The sequence below is a fragment of the Rattus rattus genome, chromosome 6, assembly GCF_011064425.1.
Source record: "Rattus rattus isolate New Zealand chromosome 6, Rrattus_CSIRO_v1, whole genome shotgun sequence".
NCBI classification, from domain to species: domain Eukaryota; kingdom Metazoa; phylum Chordata; class Mammalia; order Rodentia; family Muridae; genus Rattus; species Rattus rattus.
Window position 1 is genome coordinate 59,333,251 of NC_046159.1, and position 23,680 is coordinate 59,356,930.

The following is a 23,680-nucleotide window of genomic DNA, read 5'->3' on the forward strand; positions in this document are numbered from 1 at the left end:
TGTATACGGCTTTTACTATGTTTAGGTATGGGCCTTGAATTCCTGTTCTTTCCAGGACTTTTATCATGAAGGGGTGATGAATTTTGTCAAATGCTTTCTCAGCATCTAATGAAATGATCATGTGCTTTTTATCTTTGAGTTTGTTTATATGGTGGATTACGTTGATGGATTTTCCATTTATTGAACCATCCCTGCATACCTGGGATGAAGCCTATTTGATCATGATGGATGATCGTTTTGACGTTTTCTTGGATTCAGTTTGCAAGAATTTTATTGAGTATCTTTGCGTCGATATTCATAAGGGAAATTGGTCTAAAGTTCTCTTTCTTTGTTGGGTTTTTGTGTGGTTTTGGTATAAGAGTAATTGTGGCTTCATAGAAGGAATTCGGTAGTGCTCTGTCTGTTTCAATTTTGTGGAATAGTTTGGACAGTATTGGTATGAGGTCTTCTGTGAAGGGCTGATAGAATTCTGCACTGAACCGATCTGGTCCTGGGTTCTTTTTGGTTGGGACACTTTTAATAACTGCTTCTATTTCCTTATGAGTTATGGGGTTGTTTAGATGGTTTATTTGTTCCTGATTTAACTTTGGTACCTGGTATCTGTCTAGAAAATTGTCCATTTCCTCCAGATTTTCCAGTTTTGTTGAGTATAGGCTTTTGTAGTAGGATCTGATGATTTTTTAAATTTCTTCAGAACTACCTAACCTGATAAACAACTTCAGCAAAGTGTCGGGGTATAAAATTAACTCAAACAAATGAGTAACCTCCTCTACTGAAAGGATAAACAGGCTGAGAAGGAAATTATGGAAATGACACCCTTCACAATTGTCCCAAATAATATAAAATATCTTGGTGTGACTTTAACCAAGCAAGTGAAAGATCTGTATGATAAGAACTTCAAGCCTCTGAAGAAAGAAATTGATGAAGATCTCAGAAGATGGAAAGACCTCTCATGCTCATGGATTGGCAGGATTAATATAGTAAAGATGGCCATTTTGCCAAAAACAATCTACAGATTCAATGCAATCCTCATCAAAATTCCTACTCAATTCTTTATAGAGATAGAAAGAGCAATTTGCAAATACATTGGGAATAACCAAAATCCCAGGATAGCAAAAACTATACTCAACAATAAAAGAACTTCTGGGGGAATCAGCATCCCTGACCTCAAGCAGTATTACAGAGCAATAGTCATAAAAACTGTATGGTGTTGGTACAGAGACAGGCAGATAGATCAGTGGAACAGAATTTAAGACCCAGAAATGAACCCACACACTTATGGTCACTTGATCTTTGACAAAGGAGCTAAAACCATCCAATGGAAAAAAGATAGCATTTTCAGCAAATGGTGCTGGTTCAACTGGAGGTCAGCATGTAGAAGAATGCAGATCAATCCAGTCTTATCACCCTGTACAAAGTTTAAGTCCAAGTGGATCAAGGACCTCCATATCAAACCAGATACACTCAAACAAATAGAAGAAAAAGTGGGGAAGAATCTCAAACACATGGACACTGGAGAAAATTCAACGGCTTATACTCTAAGATCAAGAATGGACAAATGGGACCTCATAAAACTGCAAAGCTTCTGTAAGGCAAAAGACACTGTCATTAGGACAAAATGGCAACCAGCAACAGATTGGGAAAAGACCTTTACCAATCCTACATCTGATAGAGGGCTAATATCCAAAATTTACAAAGAACTAAAGAAGTTAGACTCCAGAGAGCCAAATCATTCTATTAACAAATGGGGTACAGAGCTAAACAAAGAATTCTCAGCTGAGGAATGCCGAATGACCAAAAAAGCATTTGAAGAAATGTTCAAAATCCTTAGTCATCAGGGAAATGCAACTCAAAACTACCCTGAGATTCCACCTCACACCAGTCAGAATGGCTAAGATCAAAAACTCAGGAGACAGCAGATGCTGGCGAAGATGTGGAGAAAGAGGAACACTCCTCCATTGTTGGTGGGATTGCAAACTAGTTCAAGCACTCTGGAAATCAGTCTGGAGGTTCCTCAGAAAATTGGACATTGCACTTCCTGAGGACCCAGCTATACCTCTTCTGGGCATATACCCAAAAGATGTTCCAACATACAACAAAGACACATGCTCCACTATGTTCATAGCAGCCTTATTTATAATAGCCAGAAGCTGGAAAGAACCCAGATGCCCTTCAACAGAGGAATGGATTCAAAAGGTGTGGTACATCTACACAATGGAGTACTACTCAGCTATCAAAAACAATGACTTCATGAAATGCATAGGCAAATGGAATGAACTAGAAAATATCATCCTGAGTGAGGTAACCCAATCACAGAAAAACACACATGGTATGCACTCATTGGTAAGTGGATATTAGCCCAAAAGCTCAAATTACCCAAGATGCAATCCACAGACCACAGGAAGCTCAAGAAGAAGGATGACCAAAATGTGGATGCTCCCACTCCTTCTTAAAAGGGAAAAAAAAAAGGGGCTGGGGTTTAGCTCAGCGGTGGGCGCTACCTAGAAGGCCCTGGGTTATCCCAGCTCGGAACCAAAAAAAAAAAAAAAAAAAAAAAAAAAAAGGGGGAAAAAAAGTATCCATAGAAGGGGATATGGAAGCAAAGTTTAGAGCAGCGACTGAAGGAACGGCCATTCATAGCCTGCCCCACATGTGGCCCATATATATAGAGCCACCGAAACTAGATTAAGATTGATGAAGCTAAAAAGTGCATGCTGAAAGGGACTGGACATAGATCTCTCCTGAGAGATGCATCCAGAGCATGTCCAATACAGAGGTCAACGCTAGCAGCAAACCACTGAACTGAGAACAGGACTCCCTTGGGGGGAATTAGAGAAAGAACTGAAAGAGCTTGAAGGGGCTTGAGACCCCATAAGAACAACAATGCCAACCAATCAGAGCTTCCAGGGACTAAGCCACTACCGAAAGACTATAGACTAGACTATACTAGACTGACCCTGGGCTCCAACTGCATATGTAGCAGAGAATAGCCTTGTTGGGACACCAGTGGAAGGGGAAGCCCTTGGTCCTGCCAAGGTTGGACCCCCAGTGCAGGGGAATGTCCGGGGGGGTGGGGGTGGTAAGGGGGATAGATGGGGGGAACACCCATATAGAGGAGGGGGAGGGGAGGCTTATGGACAGGAAACCAGGAAAGGGAGTAACATTTGAAATGTAAGAAATATATCTAATAAAAAAAGAAAAAGAAGAAGAAAGAAACAGTCTTTTAGGGCTGGAGAGAGGGCTCAGTAGTTAAGAACTCTGGCTGCTCTTCTAGAGGTCCAGAATTCAGCAGCAACCAGATGATGGCTCATAACCATCTGTAATGGGATCTTGCCCTATTCTGGCATTCAGATACATGCAGATAGAGCACTCATATACATAAAATAAATAAATCATTTTTAAAAAATGGGTTGGAGAGATGACTCAGAGGCTAGGAGCACTAACTCTGTAGCTTTTACCGAGTCCTGTTCAAATCAATAAAAAACCTCTACATTTGATGTCCTGACCTGCAGTTCCTGTGGATTTCAGAAACAGAGATCACCTCATACTGAGATCACTTCTAAATGGGAACCAACACCATAACGGAGTGTGTCCTTCTCCTCACCTCAGCAGCAATGACCACCTCACTGGAACCAGATTGTATCCCAACTACGAGAGACAGTGCGCAGCCAGACTGCAGTCTGGCCAAGCCTTCTAGCTAGGCTCATTTTTACCCCACTCCAGTGTTTCCTGGGTCTGGACCTAAGGCTCATGTCAATGTTGTGAAGTTGGGCTGAGAAACCCAACCTCTACCTTCCCAGCAAAGCCTCAGTTCTACTACTGGAAGATAAACTAAAATTAAAATGTTTGCTTGAGAAAAAGGAATCTGCTTAAAGTCCAGGTACTCATATTTTTACTGGGTTCACATTAAAGGCCTTTGGAAATAGAAAGAAGCAATAACAGACAGACAGATATTTACTACAGACAGGAATGAACTCCAGACGCTGTGACTGAGGTGCTAACCCTGCTCCCATCAGGCAGAAGAATCCATGTCACAGCAAGATGATGAAAACACGGCAGGAAAATGCTAAACAGTATGTGTGGATGTGCCATAACTCATACCTCTGAGTTATGTGACGATGTATATTTCTCATTTGTACCTATTTAAAGAATGAACTGTGAGCTTCTGACAGTAACAGATGTGAAAAAAACAAAACAAAAACAAAACAGAAAACTAGCAAAGATCAAAGGCACCATCATCAGTCTTGTACTATACAAGGCATTTTATTTTATTTTAGAAAATGACATTGAAAATATCTTTTATAATACTGGTTAAAAGAAATGGTTTTCAGAAAAAAGTGAACACTCTTTTATCCTGAACAGTAGTTTGGTGCTTATTCTCAGCACCCCCCCCAACCAAAGCCTTCCATTTAAAAAAATGTAATGTGGGTCAGTGAGATGGCTGAGCAGGTAAAGGCACCTGCCTTCATGTGTGAGGACACCAAAGGGTGGAAGGGGAGAGCTCCTTTAAGTTGTCCTCTGTCCTGTACAAATGTATGCACCAGGGGTAATGTGCTCCCACCCCTACCCACACTCCAAAACAGTTTATTTGAAGGTAAAAATGCACGTATGGCTGGGCAGTGGTGGTGCACGCTTTTGATCCCAGCACTCCAGAGGCAGAGGCAGGTGGATCTCTGTGAGTTAAGGCCAGCCTGGTCTATAGAGAGTTCCAGGACAGCCATGAGAAACCAAACCAAACCAAACCTTGCCTTGAAAATCAAACCAAACCAAACCAAACCAAACCAAAGCCCCCCTCCAAAGTGTGTATTTGGGTTTTCTGATGAAACAGAAGGGAAGGATGGGGCAAACTGCTAATTTTGGGAAGGCTTGTTTCTGACCAAACCTGAAAATGCAGGCCATTCACAGCTGCTTGGATGTTAGAAATGTGGGAGTCGGGCAGAAGAGCAGATGTGAGCCCACAGACCACCTTCTGCCCAAGGTAGTGGTATGTACAGAGGGCAGCTGCACTTCCCGGGACCTTCACTATGAGAAGGTCCTCACTCTGGCAACTGGTACCCTCATAATACAAGAAGGCAATAGACACGTCACAAAGCAATCTGAGTTATATAACTGAAATGGCTCTCTGACATGAAGTTGGATTATTCTATGCTTTCTGATTTTTTTTTCTTTTTTAAAAAAATCAAAAGAAAGCTGATGTGGTAGTACACACCTATGACCCTCACACTTGGGGAAGTAGAGGCTAAGGCATTTTAAGTTTAAGGCCAGTGTGGTTTTAAAGAGCTCCAAGCTAGGCAGAGCTACATGTCAAAGATTTTGACTTTTGCAATATAAACCTGATGATCAGAACACACCTACAAAAGACAATTTGTTATGAGCCTCAATTACAAACAAATGATGTGGCTGCCATGGTGTGATGGTCTGGCTGAGTTGTCCCCATAGTCTCCAGTATTTGCACACTTGGCCCAGTTGGCAGCTGTTTGGGCACGCTTAGGAAAGGTGGCCTTGCTGGAGGTAAGTCACTGGGGATGGGCTTGGCCATGTTGAGTTCTCCCTCTGTGCTTCCCATCCGTGGTTTCAAATATGAGTCCCCAGCTCTCAGCTTCTGGCCCTAGTTGCCATGGCTGCCTGCTGCCATGCTTCCCCACCTTTACAGAGATCACTCTTATCTGAGCTCTTTCGTCTACACGTTGCTTTGGTCATGATGTTTATCACAGCAACAAGGAAGAAATTAATACAATAGCTTTGTAGCTTTTGAAATGTGTGACTTGTCAGACACGGGGCAAACAAAACTGTAAGACTTATAATGAGAAATGCTGTTTTTAAGTTTTAGTTACTCTATGAGTGAAAGAAGCACCAATCATTACACACTACTGTACAAGTCACCCGAAACACCATACTTCATGAACCCTGCAGATAAATGTGATTACCATCGTCAAGTAAGACTAAAAAATAGAGCCAGGCCTGATGATGCATGCCTGTAGGCCCAGCACTTGGGAAGCAGAGGCAGGCGGATCAAAAATTCAAGGCCAGGTTAGGTTACAGAAAATCTTTGTTTCAAAAAAAAAAAGTCTAATAGAAAATAGAAAACAAAGCCTGGTCACTCTAAATAGTTCCTCAGAGAGCAGACAGTAAACTGTCGACAGCACCTTCAAGTTAGAACCAAAGCAAGAACCATGTCCCAATTCTAATTCTATGTTAGAGAATTACAACTATAGGAAGACATGTTTCGGGGTTGGGGATTTAGCTCAGTGGTAGAGCGCTTGCCTAGGAAGCGCAAGGCCCTGGGTTCGGTCCCCAGCTCCGAAAAAAAGAACCAAAAAAAAAGACATGTTTCTAATAAGACACTTATGATGATCAATATTACAAGGCAGGATCAGGAGATGAAGACGATGTCAGGCCAAAAGGAGAGAGGACTGTCCACTCTGACATCCAGCTCCTCTTGCTGGAGGGCCATACAGCCATGAAGGACTTTCAAAAGCCCTCCAAGTCTATGAAGTAGCACTTGTGGGGCAGTTAACATGTGCTCCTCTAGTCTTGAAGAACTCTGATATCAAGAGCTCAGAGTTGAAGAGGTATTATAAGAATTGTTTCCCCAAACCCTTGTGCACTGCAAGAATGTAGGTAAAAAGAAAGGCACGGTCTCTTTGAAAAACAGTTTCTCCCTAGCCAAAAGAAAAAAAAGCACATGACAAAGACATTCACACCATGTTCATAGCCCGAGTGTCCATTAAAGGAAAACTGGACAAGCAGCACATGCTCTTCCACACGGGGAAAGATTAGTAAAAATGTTTAATTTATGCACAAAATGAAGCGATATCTTAATGTATGTATAAAAACAAAAGAAATTCTCACATACACAATACAGCTGAACTGTGATTATGCAAAGTTCAAATATTGTGGGGTTCTCTATATGGAGTTCCTGGAGCAGTCAAAAAAAAAAAAAAAAAATCCATAAACAGAAAGAAGTGGTGTGTACAGGGCTAAAGCACTGCTCACTGGTCACAGGCTCTTAGTCTTCGCGTGAAAAAATTGTTAGGGGACAGCCAAGACGTGGAAATGTACCTAATGTCACTGACTGCACACCAAAGGCTGAACATTTTACATCAATTTATATGAAAAACCAGTTAAAAATCTGTCCTCCTAGTCTAAGGAAACACCTTTTGTCTGCTCTGTGGTACTTTAAGTGCTGGGCTCCTCTCCCTGCAGACAGCAGGATGAAGGCCAGTGGTGCGGAGCATCCGTGAAGCGCCCTCACACCCACTAGTCACATAACGGTTGGGGACTCACAAGTGACTGACTCCTCAATATTCCGACTTCCCTAAAACTTGTTTTATGATGCTTTGAAGAAAAAGGAAAGTCCTACAGCAAGCAAACCACAATTCTTCAATGCCCTTTCACCCACAATCCGTAACCAGGATATCTATTTCAACGGCTCTCATTTGAGTGAAAGTTAAAGGTTATATAAGAAAGCCAGAGAAAAATATGACTTCACAACTAGGCTTGACCTGTTGGGAACACAGACCTAGAACTCAGATTAGCATAGCATCTCCTGTCTTTATGGCGAGCTAAAGTTACACAGCAATTCCAAACACAGTTTCAACAGATGTTCCTTCCTATTTCGGAAGCAAAGTGTTACCGTTTCTGGTTTCCAGAATGAGAACCCTGAGTTCAAGATCAGATCAGTGACTACACAGCCACAGTGATACCCCAGGCTTTCTAAACTCAAATCTACTTTTACACCTCCCTAACGGGCTTCTCCAGTCAAAGGCTTTACCAATCAAAGCTACAAAACCCTAAAGCAATGCCTATGACTTGGGGATTAGTAAGGAAGAAGGCCTCCCTTGATGACTCCCAGGTAAGAACCTGACTTGCCATCACAACCGCCCACCACTCAGCTCTGTAAGATTGGGAGGATTACAGATCCATGTTGAAGCCTTTCCTCAGACCCACTGACTGTGGAGGATGAGCACCCTCCTAGCTGGCCTGCCACCTAATGTGGCCTGGAGCTGTGGCTGAATGAACACCTGCAGTTGGTTCAGGTGCCAGACACTGACCGTGAGGGCTTAGCTCACTGTGCACTTCAGATGCTAAAGGAGGGCCTGGAGGAAGAATAAGGTTACTGGAGGGCACGAAGGGCAGGAGGAGCTGAGGGGCTGCTAAGCCTCGCCCTTTCTTTCACCAGGGTATGGCAACTTGCTGGCACCATGAGCTGCGTCATCTTGATTCACTTTCAGCATGGGTGGACAGTCAGATTTGGGTTATTCCATGCACAGGGCAGGGCAGGGCAGGCTGAGAACAACAGTCTAGTGTCTAGAAGGTAGGAGAAGGAGAGGAAGCCAATAGCCTCAGGTTTCTTTCATCTATTCATCTGATCTGCCAAATGTTTAGAGTGTCACTCACTGTAAAAGACAGTGACCCTGCCACTGACAATGAAATGCTGAAGCAAACAGACCATGGGCAAAGAAAACCAGACATTCTTACAAGTGTCGTGAGGGTAAAAGCCATGAGGTCCGACTGAGACCACGATGGGCTTCTATGACGACACAGCACATAAGCTCAGGCACAGCAACAGCTGAAGGAGAAGCTCTTCAGGCACTAACAGGACACTGGCATGTGCTACGGCCCTAATGTGGAAGAGTTTAACCTGTGGAAAGACCAGACTTAAAGGGAGAGTGCTGTGAGTGGTGGTAGTGGGGAGGCTCAAGGGTCAGTTGGGCTTTGATCTAGGTGACACGGAAATCCATTTTACATTTTTAGTAGATGAGGTTGGCCAAACAGATTAAAAAAAACAAAAAAAAACAAACCCTGACATTCTCTATTAAAATGTCTCATACAAATAGATTTTCAATTGAAGCCAAGAGAGATCATAGCTTACTTGGAGTGGCTTACTTGAATGAAAATGGCCCCCACAGGCCCACAGAAAGTGGCACCATTAGGAGGTATAGTCTTGTTGGAGTAGGCATGAACTTGTTGGAGGACGTATGTCACTAGGGGTGGGCTTTGAGGTTTCAGAAGCCCAAGCCAAGCCAAGTGTAGCTCTCTCTTCTTGCTGCCTGCTGGCATGGATACGGAATCATGGCCACCTCCTCAGCACCATGTCTGCCTGTGTGGCCATGCTTCCTGCTATGACGATGAGAGAATAAACCTCAACCATAAGCCAGTTCCAATGAATGCCTCTTCACAGCAATAACAACCCTAAGCCAATGAAATGCTCTCTTCACAACAGTGGTCAGGATGTCTCTTCACAGCAATAATAACCCTAAGCCAATGAATGCTCTCTTTACAACAGTGGTCAGGATGTCTCTTCACAGCAATAACAACCCTAAGCCAATGAATGCTCTCCTTACAACAGTGGTCAGGATGTCTCTTCACAGCAGTAACAACCCTAAGCCAATGAATGCTCTCTTTACAACAGTGGTCAGGATGTCTCTTCACAGCAATAACAACCCTAAGCCAATGAAATGCTCTCTTTACAACAGTGGTCAGGATGTCTCTTCACAGCAATAACAACCCTAAGCCAATGAATGCTCTCCTTACAACAGTGGTCAGGATGTCTCTTCACAGCAATAACAACCCTAAGCCAATGAAATGCTCTCTTTACAACAGTGGTCAGGATGTCTCTTCACGGCAATAACAACCCTGAGAGATTTGGTATGAGCGTCTATAGCGCTAAACTCTTTCAGGATTCTTCTAGAATGAAAACAAGTATGAAAAATGAGGAAATAGGGATGATCAAAACCTTCAAGAATTTCTTCCCACACGGCCGCTGTGTGTTCCTGGCTCTGCAATCCTAATCTAAAGGGCTCCTGTGGTAGCTGTGGAGGTTAGCCACAGTCAGAACCCTCACTCTCTGCTCTGGTCAAAGAGCAAGATTCTGTAGGCCCTAAGTTTCCAAAGCAACCACAATGCAAAAGCCCAATGTACACTAGGTGAAGGAAGTTTCTATAAACTTCGCCCTTGCCTCATGCCATGCCAACCACAGCCAAAAAGAAAAGCCCACATTTTCCAACCTGCTCAAAATGGACAGATACAGCTGGGCATTGCGAGGCACACTGAAGGAGAACAGAAGAGATCTAGCTGACCCCTTTCATTAGCCAACTTTTACAGAATCATTCTCTGTGACTTGTGATACATCTGAGTTGCATCTAGGCCAGCCAAGTACTGCTACTATCCATACCACCTGAGGCGGCCAAGCGGAGGCCAACTGAGCACTAAAGAACGAAAGTTGTCTCTGTGCTGTACCCTGGCTGTATCTGTGCAGTAGGGAAACTATGGCAACCGAATGGCTCAGTTTCTTCCAATCTCAGTTATCATCCATACAGATGTCTAGGAGCGTACACCGCACATGTGAGTGCCCGTGAGGCCAGAAGATGGTATTGGACTCTGGGCAGTTGTAAGCTGCCAGACACGGGTGCTGGGGTCCTCTGGAGCAGCAGCATGTGCATTTAGCCACAAAGCCATCTCTCCAGCCCTTCCCTCCCAATCTTGAAGCGGCCAATCAAAGATCTTTAACTGCTGATTCTGTCAGCTCGTCAAGGTCTAGACTTGGAAGGCATAAGAACTGGGGGGAGAAGAAGAGAAATATCTGCCAGATGCTTCTAAGGAGTGGGATTTAGTGCCACAAAAGGAGACCACATCACCCACAACCCTGCCCCACAAAAAGATACAGGGAGGGGAACAGGAAGCAGCCTTCAGCATCACTAACCCGAGTGCCTCCCCCATCATCCCAAAAGCCTGAGACCCACCCAGCCTTCCTTTCTAGCTACCTCCTAAGCCTCAGTAGCAGGGTGTACACCAAAGACACAGAGCTCCAGCAGGGCAGACACCCGTCTGAGTCTGCCCAGAGGGTGCGGATAGAGGCAGAACCTGGGAGCGACCCTAGGCCTCCTGACTCACATCCCTACCGACTCTCATGATGTATTATTATATTATAAAGTAACGAGGTGCCTACAGCAAATAGGAGCCAGATGGGTCACCCACAGCTCTGTCATCACTCCTGGCCACTATGTACACCTGCTCTCTTTATCACACACTATGGCTTCTGTTTCCGTATTACAATCATACTGGACTCTCCAATCATTCATAAACATACTAAGGAATGAAAAGTAAAACAGACGTGGTGGCAGATGCCGGTAATTTGGGAGGTAAAGGCAGGAAGATCAATAGTTAACGTCATTCTTGGCTACACAGCAAGAAAGAGGCCAACTTGGTCTCAATGAAACCTTGTCCCCCTCTCCCCACACACTAACAATTTTACTAAGCAGGGTAAAAAATTAGAACACTGGTAAGATTCAGAGCACATGTGGTACAACCTGGAGTGATTTTATTCTTTTTTTTTTTTTGGTTCTTTTTTTTCCGGAGCTGGGGACCGAACCCAGGGCCTTGCGCTTCCTAGGTAAGCGCTCTACCACTGAGCTAAATCCCCAGCCCCGATTTTATTCTTTTTAAAGTTAAGTTTGCCTGTTTTATAAAAAAATTAAAATATACAACAGCATCCAATTGTCAGAAATTGGAATTCAGATCCTTGTCATCAAAAACGTAAAGCAGAGCTCTCCTGAGGCCTTGGAAGCCCTGGGATCTAAGAATCAGACTGCTAACCGCAAAACGAGTCCTATGTACCTACCTGGAGCATCAGGTACTTGAAGAGGAATGAAAGGATCAGACACACTTAGAAGTGGGATGCCAGAATCCACAGCCTGTCCCCCCTTCCTCTTTTCAGCTGGAGTCAGTTGGAGAGGGAAGGTCAGGAGAGAAAGGGAGAAGACATCCAGTAAATACTGCTGAACCTTCTGTGTACCCTAACCCTGCATGTCTCGCAGGCACTGAGTCTTACCACCATGATGTCTAACAGAGTGCTGGGCAGTGCTATGAGATGGGTGGGTCCCAGCTCCCAGTCTTACCTGACACAACTGCTATCCATGCTCTCTACTTGGCAAACTACAGAGATCCAGAAACCTACGTTTCTTAAATGAGTCAGGAGACCCAGGATCACTTCAGGTTCTGCCTCTAGCTGAACCCGCCCAGCCAGGACTTGAGAGCCCTGGAAATTTCTATTACTATTTTCTTAATTTTTTTCAGCAAAGAAAACAAAGACCCAAACTGAGAGACTAACCAGTGCTCTGTTTGCAAACAAGCATCAGAACCTGGGTCTTTTGGTTTCTACTTTAACATTTTTTTACATTTCAGTTTAGTACTCTGTTTGGTTTTTAATTAAAATTTCATTTTGATTTCTATTTGATTTTTTTTGAAAGTCAGGTATGGTGATATACATTATACTCTTGCACTCTAGAAGCTAAAGCAGACAGACCAGGAGTTTGAGGCCAGCCTGGTCTATCTCCAAAACCGAACCAAACCAAAAAGCTGTACAGATTGACAGTAGTTGCTGCAGGCAGTTTGAGCCCTGCACCCAGCTTCTAACAAACACACTTTCCATAACAGCATCACAGCACCGCCCACGACTGGACGTGGTAGCACCACCGGCCCGGCCCTGGACTGAGTGAAAAGGAGACTGAGCTGCACACCAGCGCCCCTGTAGATGCTGCGGCAACTGCGAAGCGAGTGTGCTTCTTCTTAAAGGTTTGGTTACTTTGATTTATTTTGTGCATATGCACATGCATATGGACGTGTGGGGGTCAGGACATTGGCAGGAGATGGTTCTCTGCTTTCATCCTGTGGGTTCTAGGGGTCAAATTCAGGTATTACATTTGGTAGCAAGTGCCCTTACCTACTGAGCCATCTTGCTATATAGGCCCTCCCCTTGCATATTTTTCTTTTATTTATTATGATGTATGTACAGTGGGGTGGGATATGTGTTTCTCTCTGTGTGTGATGTGTCTATGCAGGCATGTGTGTACAGTGTATGTATATGTGATATGTCTGTGGAGGCATGCATGTATAGTATATGTGCATGATGTGTGTGTGTGTGGGGGAGACAGAGAGAGAGAGAGAGAGACAGAGAGAGAGACAGAGACAGAGAGACAGAGACAGAGAGAGAGACAGAGACAGAGAGAGAGGTGTATGTGCAGACATTTGTGTACAATGTATGTATGGGGTCCTCTCCTTTCATCCCGAGGTTCCAGGGATGGAACTCAGCTTTCCAGGCTTGCGTGCGTGGAAAGTACCTGTAAGTGTTGAGTTCTCTCCCCAGCCACAGGACATACTTTGTGCCCTTACTCTGTCCACCCTGAATCTTGTTTCTTTTGACAGCAGTTGACCTGACCTGGCTCTTCCTTCCCTCCAAGAGCTTGGTCCCCCTGCTTCTTGCCCTCTCCCCTTTTTCAGGATCCTGTGTTCCTTTGACAGATTGCATCACTGTCATAATAGCCAGACCTCTGTCCTACCCAGTGCCAGCTCCTTGGAGGCAACAAGGTCTAGTCTGTGACACACAGTAACGTGAAAGGCAATGATGGCATCACTGAGGAACTAGCAACACCCTGTTCCGTGGACCTGGCTGCCTGTGGTTTGAAAATAGCTGGTGCCTACATCTACTGCAAAGACCACCAAAATGAAGGAATCCGGATTTTAAGCCTGGGTATGTGAGCAGGGGCATATTTGGCCCTTCCTTAGGCCTGCAGGGCCCCATCCTGGTAAGGCTAGATCCACAGGAGGGAGTGGCAACAGAGAAAGTCTGGGATAGGGAGGCCCTGAAGTGACAGAAAGCACAGGGAGCTGCAGTGGTATCTCACTCAGATAGCCCAGCACAGGAAATGCAGTGAGGGTGCGGGAACCTGGGAGGCACCACCACCCTGTGGGTTCTGGACTCAAACTCACGGTTACACTTGGTGTTAAGGGCCTTTATCTACCGGGCCATCTCACTAGCCCATGCCAAATTTATTAAAGTGGAAACAATAACATCCTCATCATCATCAAAAGTAACAACAGGTTATAAAATAAAAAGATAGACATCACAATCTTAAATGAAAACGTAAAACTGTACAAAATTGTGGTCCCATGTATTTTGGTGAGGAAGAGCTATAAATTTCATTAGGTTCACAAAGATATCTGTGGCCCTAAAAATGTTAAGTGCAGATTGCACATTATGGAGGTTCGTATGAGAGTGGTCCGCACAGGCTCATATATATGAATGCCTGGTCCCCAGTTAGTGGAACAGTTTGAGAAGGATTAAGAAGTGTGGCCTTTTTGGAGAGGTGTGTCATCAGCCACTGGTGGACTTGGAAGTTTCAAAAGCCTGTGACAGGCTCAGTGTCTGTCTGTCTCTCCCTCCCTCGGCCTGCTGCCTGCAGACTAGGATGTAAAACACTCAGCTACTGCTCCACCACCATGTCTGCTTCCTGCCATGGTGACCGTAGACCCACCCTCTAAAACTGTAAGCAAGCCTCCAATTAAATGTCTTTACTTTTTTAATAAGAACTGTCTCTTCACAGCAACCAAGACAGACATCAAGATGGTGGCACTCTGCTATGTCTAGGTGATGAGAGCATGGGTGATTTAAGCTTGTTTCTACACAGATCTATAACTTTTATATAGTAAGTATGGATATTTACTAATAATGGGGAAAACAAGTCTCTTATTGCCTTGATTTTTTAAAAGAATGCCCAGTATATATTAGTAGAATATCAAATACAAGACAGTATCTAATTCTTAGAATCTTTGGTCATCCTAAAGGCCCCAGAGCAATGGCAAACCTTGCCAGAGCAGTGACCCATCCTGTACTAGAAAGAACAACTCATGTATGTTCTCCAGAATATTTAAGATGGTCCTTAGATGTTTTCTGACTTGACACCTACTGAATGAATGAAAAGAAAATGAGTTACTACCAGAAACCGGGTTCTTTGTATGCTAGAACTATCCACGAAGGGAAACCTGAAGGTAACAACAGCAAGCCTCGTGTCTCAGGCATGGGTCACACTCACCGGTTCCCGCAGAAAAGGAGGAAGTGGCAAAGGCATCTCCTTGTGTTGCCTGGAAGCCTGGGATCAAACTCTCTGCAGAGCCTCCAAGCTTCTCAGGAAGCTTTCCTAGAGGGACAAAACACCGCTTTGCTCATTTTTGCAGAATCCCGGGGTACAGACACACCTCTCATTTGACTCCTTACCACATTTATGGCAACATTTTTACCACTAAAAAGTATTTGTTGTGCCAATGCACAAAGACTGCTTTCCAAGCTGGACTGGCAGAGGGAAGTGGTAAGGTGCTGTGAAGGACAGGTACTTCCCACAGCAGCGCTACTGAACACTGACGGCGGAACAACGGTGATACAGACTGGAAATCACATAGACTCGAAGGTTTAACAGCTCCCTGGACTGGAGAGATGAGATGGTGCATCCTGCTGTGCTTCCAAATTTCAGTTCCCAGCACCTACATCAGGCAGCTCACAGCTGCGTGTAACTCAAGCTCCAGGGGATCTGACGTCTCTGCCTTCCAGTCTGCAACTCATGTGCATATAGCCACATATACAGCCACACGTACACGTAACTTAAAAATAAAATCTCAAGTAAACATACTAATTTCAATACTGCAGGAAGAAACTTCTGTTTACACAACAGAGTAAGAAGTGGCAGAGATAACAATGAAAATGACTTGTTAAAGAAAGTCAAATCCTGTGCCCTGTCTTCTATTTTAAAAAGCTGAACTAGCCAGCCCAGCATGGTCTACAACTTTAATCCCAGCACTTGGAAGGCAGAGAGACAAGTGGATCTCTGTATTTAAAGCCAGCCTGGTCTACACAGAAGTTCCAGACCAGCCGGGCTGTACAGTGAGATTCTGTCTCAGAATGAAATAAAATAAAACACTGCTATAAGGCAGTGTTCTCGACTTTCCTAATGCTGCTACCCTTTAATACAGCTGAGCATGTTGTGGTGGTGACCCCCAACCTAAAATTACCTTCATTGCTATGTCATAACTGCAATTTTTATGCTCTTATGAGCCATAGTATAAATATCTGATATATACGACTCACGTGGAAGGGTTGTTTGAGCCCCACAGGGTTAAGAAGCGCTGCTGTTAGTTAGGTAAGGCAGTTCCTGTATTCACTGGTTCTGACCACTCTTTTGCTTTGTGTTTTGATACATGAAGGCTGCCTTCCATCTGAACAATGGAGAGCTTGCAGGTGTCTGTGTGGTATGTGTACATTCAGCTAGGTCTGCGTGGGCGTCTGCATGGCTGGCCTTCCAAATTAGGTTATGGATATTTTGGATAGAACCTCATTTTTTCTTGGAAGAATCTCCTTTCTATGTTCAGTCAACAACAACACGGACTTGTGATCAGGACCCACATCCTGTGAGGCACGCCCTCCTCAACCATTATTTCTAGAGCAAGCCCTTGAGCATGAGGGAGACATTCACCCTTCTCCAAGCAACCCGTTACTTAGCTTAACACAATTATCCCAGTTTATGCTACTAAATCTTTCCAAAGGTTTTCCTTCTATGATTGCACATTCCCTGCTGTCTCTCACAGTTGGTCAGCATTTAAGTAAAAAAAAAAAAAAAAATCAGTGCTCTGCAAAAATGAAAATCAGTCAGTGCTGACCTTCCCAAGCATATCCTCTACAGCTAAGACACAGACACAGTCAAGTTCATCCTTAGCTGACTTACAGCCACAAAGCACTCTGCTTGCTCACCTTCCCCAAGCTTGGCGAAATCCTTGTTCAGCAGCTCTTCAGCAGTGAGTTTGGAGAAGTTGTCGTCATCAAAAGGATTCCATGTGGAGCCTTCGGAAGCATTAGAGACATTCTGCTGAGAAGTCCGTGGAGAGCCTGAAGGAGTGGTGGTTGCAGACCTGGGAAGGTTGGCATGCCAAGGGTTAAGGGAAAGAAAAGTTAAACAAAGCAGCAGGGCCCATAAGACTTTCTCTTCATTATGCTATCAGTTCTTTTCTCAGTCAAACCATCATCTTCCAGAGTTTGCCTAAAGGACTTCCCACAGAAACTGCAAAGTTTAGTCTTTATGAATGCCGTCCCCTTCACTCCAGCTCTCGGGAAATTTTGCAGCTTGCCTGTGTGTCAAACATAACCAACCTCCCTTTCTTGGCTGTCTCTGATCTTTCAGGACCCAGGTTGCTCTAAGCTATCATTGCACTTTCAGAACACTGTTTAATGGCAGAATCATTCTATCATAATAAATAAACAAACAAACAAACACCACCACTTTATGTCTTTAGATCACCTCCTTTTCTTTCAGGCTCTCTTGACGTAAATATGATCAACTATAAACAGCATGGTTTCAAGGAAGCTAAAATCACACTGACTTCACAATGGTCAATAAGACTGACTGTACGTGAAGCAGAGAACCAGCAATCTATCAGGTTCATGAATGTTGGCCAAACACAAATAATTCATGATCAAACAGTGTGATTTATGCTTTTAAGAAGAAAGTCCCTGGACAAAGTACTGCATGAGAGGACAGAGCAACGCCTCATACGAATCTAAGGAGTCAAAGTTTGCTCCCTCTGGGAGAGGGAAGCAGCAGCTCCAAAGGTGACAATGAGCCAAGTCACCTGTGCAGACAATGCCTGCTGAGGTAGCTACCTTCCCAGTGTTGGGTGTCCAAAGCATAACTGTCAGTCAGGCCGAATTCAGACAGACAGAGCCCAGAACAGACGGAAGAACGGGTGCTGAAAGTCTTCTATCTATACAGGACACACACTGTGGACAAGCTCGTGACCTCTTACTAAACACAGACGTGCACCAGCACGTGCATATTATCACAACTCCACAAGCTTATGCAAAGAATCAGACGGTAGCAACCCAGAGCAGACCCCGTCCACATGATAAGAAGAAACATACTTAGATTTATTGAGACTGGCCTCAGCTGCAGCTGCATGGAGCAGCTGGGTTGACTTGCTGGCAGGAACCCCGAAGACTGCACTGTGGGTTACATCACTGAGAATCCGCCTGTGCCCAGCACGTTGGGTTTTCGGAGATGATGGAGGAGTGAGAGAGCCAACTTTCTGTCCCTGGATGGTTGGAGGTGGAGTGGTCTGAACTTTTGGCTGTTGTCTTGCTGGGGCTTGAATCTGCTAGGGAGGGAGAAATGCAGAGCTTCATTATGGGGGGAAAAAAGAGGAGGAGGAAATGGGAAAGAAACACAAATCAACACCCATGTATAATAATAACACTTTATTTGCTCATATGAGGTTTGAATGGCTAAAGTTATCAAGGCCAGAAAGAAGACCAAGACAACAGCCACCTGAGCTGCAGTGAGACTGATACCACCCAGGCCCTGCCTGGTGCTTATACTCAGGTTCCATTAGCTCCAATATACACATCATTCAGACGTGAGGTAGCTGCCAGCCCAAGACCACAGAGGCCATTCCCAAGCCTAAAGACCTAGAATAAGGGGTTGGGGATTTAGCTCAGTGGTAGAGCGCTTGCCTAGCAAGCGCAATGCCCTGGGTTCAGTCCCCAGCTCTGGAAAAAAAAAAAAAAAAAAAGACCTAGAAACAAACAGCCCCTCACTCAGCAGGGATGCTCACAGGACAGGCAGTGGACAGCCTCCCGCTGCAGCCAGAAGGGAAGACATGCCCCAGCCAAGAGGCTTGGAGCACAGCAGTCTCTGCCGAGAGTTTGGCCTCCTACACTGAACAGAGGGGGTCAGACAATCTCAGAGCGACTGAGACATGGCGGCAACATAAAACTGGTTTTATGTTGTTAAAGTTCTTCAGGTCTTCACTTCACTGGTGGGATGATTCCACAAGAAACTATTTTGTTTCAACCCCACGGCAAAAGTGCAACACTGGTTTAGTGGGATTTGCCTGCTCCAATTGTCACTGAGAAATGGCACTGAAGATCAGCAGAAAATACTGCGAGATAGAAGAAACCTTAATGATGCCTGAGCGAACTGAAGGACTCTTGAGAAGTGGTCCACAGAACAATAAACAAGTAGCAATGTAGCTGTGGCCACATAAGTGGTCCTTAGCATAAGCCACCTGTACCAAGCTAAGTAATTTAAAAACCATTCAGAAAGCCACCTGAGCCCTTTCCTTAGTTCTGACAATCTGGGAATAAAATGAGCAGACAGTGAGCGCCCCGGGGATTTAACTACCCCTTCCTCCAATCCCTGCACTCATGTGAGAGCTGCCTCTCTACACTGAAGCCCAGTTCCTATGCTATGTCGCTGAAGCAGACAGAGAATTTAAGAAACCAGAGCATGGTCTTAAAGAGTCGGGGTGCTTACAGCTGGGGAGACTGAATTCCTGCTGTCCTCAGGAGCTGGGGTGGTTTTTGAAGCACACTATCTACCCATTCTGTGCCAACCACCACCAACAAGATAAATGACAGCAGACCTATAAGGCTCTACTGTCAACCAAACTTTAGGTCAGGAAGGGTAGCACAGACCGCTGGGGAGCAGAGAGCTCTGTGAAGGTCAGAGCCCTGACACCTCGTATTCTTTTGGAGCCCAGAGCTGCATCAGAAAAGCTATCTGAATGCCAGTATCCACAGGGGTCAGCTGTGGACTGGTTCGTCTCATCGGAAAGGGTGCATCACAGCTATGATGGACTCTGAAGAAGTAGCCACAATATTCAGAGAACACTGTCCTTTCTCTTACCTATCCTTCGTGTGCAGCACACATAACAGAACCTCTAGCAGGAGAAGTCTTCCTCTGACAGATGAGCAAAGAACAACCGAGCCACGTCTCCAAGACAACAAGAGTTGATTGATCAACTCCAATCTGAAACCCTGAAATCCTTACGGCTCCAAAAATGGACACTTTTGAACACTGACTTGAAACCACATGTGAAAAATTCATGTAGCAGGTTACAGCCAAAAGGCAAGATATAATATTCAATTATTTCACTGCACAAGTACGTATGGAATAAATTAATTCTGTGTGTAGATTTGGATTTCACTCTCAAAATATCTCCTTAGGATACAAGGATGTCAAACTCTAAGGTACTTGTTTTGGTCGTACGCATTTTGGGCAAGGAACCCTCAGCAAGTAATAGACAGCGGCTCCATCTACCAGCTGCTCCTATAGCAACCCCTCAGGGCAGGTTTTATGGACACTGGGAATCAGAGAAAACAAGTGGCAATGGACCCTGCAGAACAAATTCCAGCACCCTCACTCAGGAGACAGAAGAGGATTTTCAGTCCACTGAGGTTGACAGGCCAACCGAGGTCATAAGACCACTTGGAAATAGAACCTGACATGTCTCCTCCTCCAGCCAGAATTAGAAATGGGCAGAAGAGTCAAGAAATCATGCAGTGACATACACCTTTAGTCTGTGCTTGGGAGGCAGAGACAGGCAGATCTCTGTAAATTCAAAGCCAAACTGGTCTACATAGACAGTTCCAGGCCAGCCTGGGCTACACAGTGAGACCTATTCTCAAAATTAAGAAATTAAATTAAATTAAAAATTTTTAAAGGGGCAGTAAATAGGAGTATACCATAGGACAAAGTAGAACGATAGAGTCCATTTGTTAAAAGCTGTTTTTAAAAAATTATTTTTGTGTATGCACACACACATGCATGTATTTGTGCATGTATGTGTGCGTGTGTACCTGTATATGAATGCAGGTACCTGAGGAAACCAGAGGCATGAGATCCTTTTGGAGCTGAAGTTTTAGACAGCTTCCCAACACAGGTGCAGGGAACTGAAGCTGAGGGTTCTGCAAAGCAGCAAGCTGTGTCAACACTACCTTGTGGGCATGTTTTTGTATGCCTGTACAGGTCACCAAGGGAGGACAGTTTTCCTTGCCAAACCTGCTTCTTTAGACACTGGGAAAATAGAGAAGAACCTCTTAAGAAGTGTCTTCCTCGGCTGGAGAGATGGCTCAGAGGTTAAGAGCACTGACTGCTCTTCCAGAGGACCTGAGTTCAATTCCCAGCAACCACATGGTGGCTCACAACCATCTGTAATGGGATCTGATGCCCTCTTCTGGTGTGTCTAAAGACAGCTACGGTGTACTCAGATAAATAAAATAAATAAATCTGAAAAGAAAAAAGTGTCTTCCATCTCACTACCCTAGAAAGCATCTGCTGTCCCCATTCCCAAACACAGATCAGAGTTGATCCTTGCCCCAGCTCGAGTATTCTGTGCATCTTAGGTACTGACTACTTTTAAGTTTAGGTCCCAGGTTCTAATTCCACAATAAGGAGAGTGAGCTAAATATTTAAGATTCCCTCTAGATATTTCATATAATAGTTTTCAAAACCTTTTCCATTATCGAGAAGTTTATTTTAGGTCAAAAGTACAAATAATGGCTATCTACCATATTCTTGTAGAAGACTGAGTTGTTTCAGAAACAAACACGTTAAGACGCAAAGCGCAACACTGAGAAGACACTGAAAGAAGACAATCTATAGCACGGCTTCCTTCTGAAGGAGCACGGGCTTCCTTCTGAAGGAACACGGGCTTCCTTCTGAAGGAGCATGGGTTTTCTGGCTCAGGATGGGCAGATTCACTTCTCCGCTAGAAATGAATCCTCAGAGAGATGGTTTCTTATTTCCCTTCATTGGTTTAGTTGTTGGGCCTCCTTGAGAATGAGAATAGCTAGATATACAAACACCATTGTCCAGGCACTCAAACTGCCTTTTGATGAGAACAGAAAAGTTTTTATGACTCTCATTCAGAAAAGTGAGTATAGAAGACAGGGAACTTACTAAAGACCAGGGAGAATGCCTGAGGTTTGCTGAAACTAGAGGAAACAGTTGGAGTAGGGTCTGTTACCACATTCAGTCCGTATCTGAAAATAGACCCAATCTCTAAACTGAAAGATGACTTCAGTCTGAGGATACTCTGAAGAACAGCCATTATCCCATGGTAAATGGTCCCCCGAAAGCAGGCCTTTGAACATTACTCCATGGCAAACTCAAACCATGTGCCTACAAGGTCATTTAGGATGAAGGACAAGCAAAATGGTGTCAGAATTTCAGGGTAAAGGTGAGGCCACCTGTGGTGGTTTCAATGAGCATGGCCTCCATGGGCTCATATATTTGAATGCTTGGTCATTAGGGAGTGGCCAGTTTGAGAGAGATTAGGAAGGATGGCCTTGTTAGAGCAGGTGTGGCCTTGCTGAAGGAAGTGTGTCACTGGGAGCAGGCTTTGAAGTTTCAAAAGCCCAAGCCAGGCCCAGGGTCTCCCTCTTCTTGCTGCCTGTGGATCCAGATGTAAAATTCCCAGTTACCTTTCCAGCACCACATCCGCTTGTGTGCCTCCATGCTCTCTACTATGGTGATAATGGACTAAACCCCTGAACTGTAAGCCACCCCCAATTAAATGGCTTTCTTTTGTAAGAGTTGACATGCTGTCTCCTCACAGCAATAGAACACTGACTAAGTCACCACCTGAACCTCCAGACACCGGATGGGCACAACGAACCAAACTGGCACTGAAGAAGGAACAGCTCTGCCCTCAAGTTCCTGTCTATTTAGCAGTGACACTGATTAAGACAAGGAACCACTTTTTTCTACCCAACTAACTTCTGTGTGAAAAACAAGAGGGTTCCTCTTCATACCTAGTGTAAAATATTCTTTCAATCTCTGCTCTCTACAGAATACTTTTACACTTGGATCTGTCAAGAAAAAATGAAACCCTCTAACCCCTAGGGTAGGAGAACAACTACCCTAGCTCAGAGCCCCTGTGGCTGCTGCTATCTCTTCTCTTGCCTTCCCAGCATCCCCAGCACCCATCTTCAATCTTACCGCAGGCTCCTGGGCAGCAGCTGCCTGTGGGGCTGTGACTGGCTGTGCCTGAGGCTGTGGTACTACCACAGCAGTCTTCTGCTGCAGGGCGGCCTGCTGAGCCATCAGCTGTTGCTGCTGCTGCTGCTGCTGCTGGTAGAAGTTCTGCATCAGCTGTTGCTGAGAGCCTCCCTGGGACACCACAGGGAACTGAGCAGTGACTGATTGCTGGGCTGCTGGATGCACTGCCTGAAACTGCACAGGAGAGTGGCAAGAAATGAGGTGAATACAAGCCTACCACAGGGCCACATTCACAAAAGACTCCTGCCTCAGTAACTACAAAGATGGTGCTGAAGCCAAAGGGAAGGCCCAGTGAGAGCACAGAAGCTGGGCCAAGGAGTTCATGACAGGACTCGAGGCACAGGAATTATCCCAGCAAGATCTGCACTGCAGGCCCTTCCTTCTGTACCAGATGGCTTTCGAGGCACAGGCCCACGGAAGTTACCAGACTTAACTCAAGTGATCCGAGACCAGGGGTAAACAGAAGTAGGTGAGAGGATCTCCCATGCAGAAAAAATCCGTCTTACAAAGGATTCTGAAGCAGCCAAGAACCAGATGCTTCCCAGCATGACTAGAATGCCTCAGAGATGACGCTAAAAAGAGCACTAAAATGCTAACCATGACTCTCCTATCCAAACCTTTCCAAAGTTACGCCCCAACATATCTACCTTCATGAAATTCCGCCACCTTCAAATACTCTATTACTCTGTGAACCACTTCTTCTTCATGCTTTATGTGGAGTCTCACTACATTGCCAAGGTTTGTTCCAAAAACCTATGGACACAAGCAATCCTGCTGACTTAGCTTCCTAAGTGGCTGGGGCTTAAAATGCACCCCATATGCATCTTTCTAGCATTTCTTTTATGTCTTTCTAATGCACACTGTTTGGAAGTACATGCTAGGTACACTAAGAAAGCTCAAAACAAGGATATGCTAATAAATAAAGTGAAGATAATGTCTTATAAAATTCCCAAAACCCACTGAGTTAAGGATGCGCCTGGATACCATGTGTCTACTAGGGTAAAATGAAAAGGTCAGCA

At 44.7% G+C, this 23,680-nt stretch overlaps 1 protein-coding gene across 1 annotated transcript in view; it reads right to left on the reverse strand.

The window, feature by feature from the left end:
- The window catches only part of Aak1 (AP2 associated kinase 1), a 78,576-nt gene that overhangs the window by 11,123 nt on the left and 43,773 nt on the right, over window positions 1–23,680 (reverse strand). The window contains exons 13-17 of the mRNA XM_032907228.1: window positions 22,602–22,835; window positions 17,744–17,976; window positions 16,580–16,737; window positions 14,874–14,978; window positions 11,624–11,719 (exon numbers count right to left, since the gene is read on the reverse strand). Coding sequence (XP_032763119.1) covers window positions 11,624–11,719; window positions 14,874–14,978; window positions 16,580–16,737; window positions 17,744–17,976; window positions 22,602–22,835 — 826 coding nt within the window. The remainder of the gene's footprint in view (window positions 1–11,623; window positions 11,720–14,873; window positions 14,979–16,579; window positions 16,738–17,743; window positions 17,977–22,601; window positions 22,836–23,680) is intronic.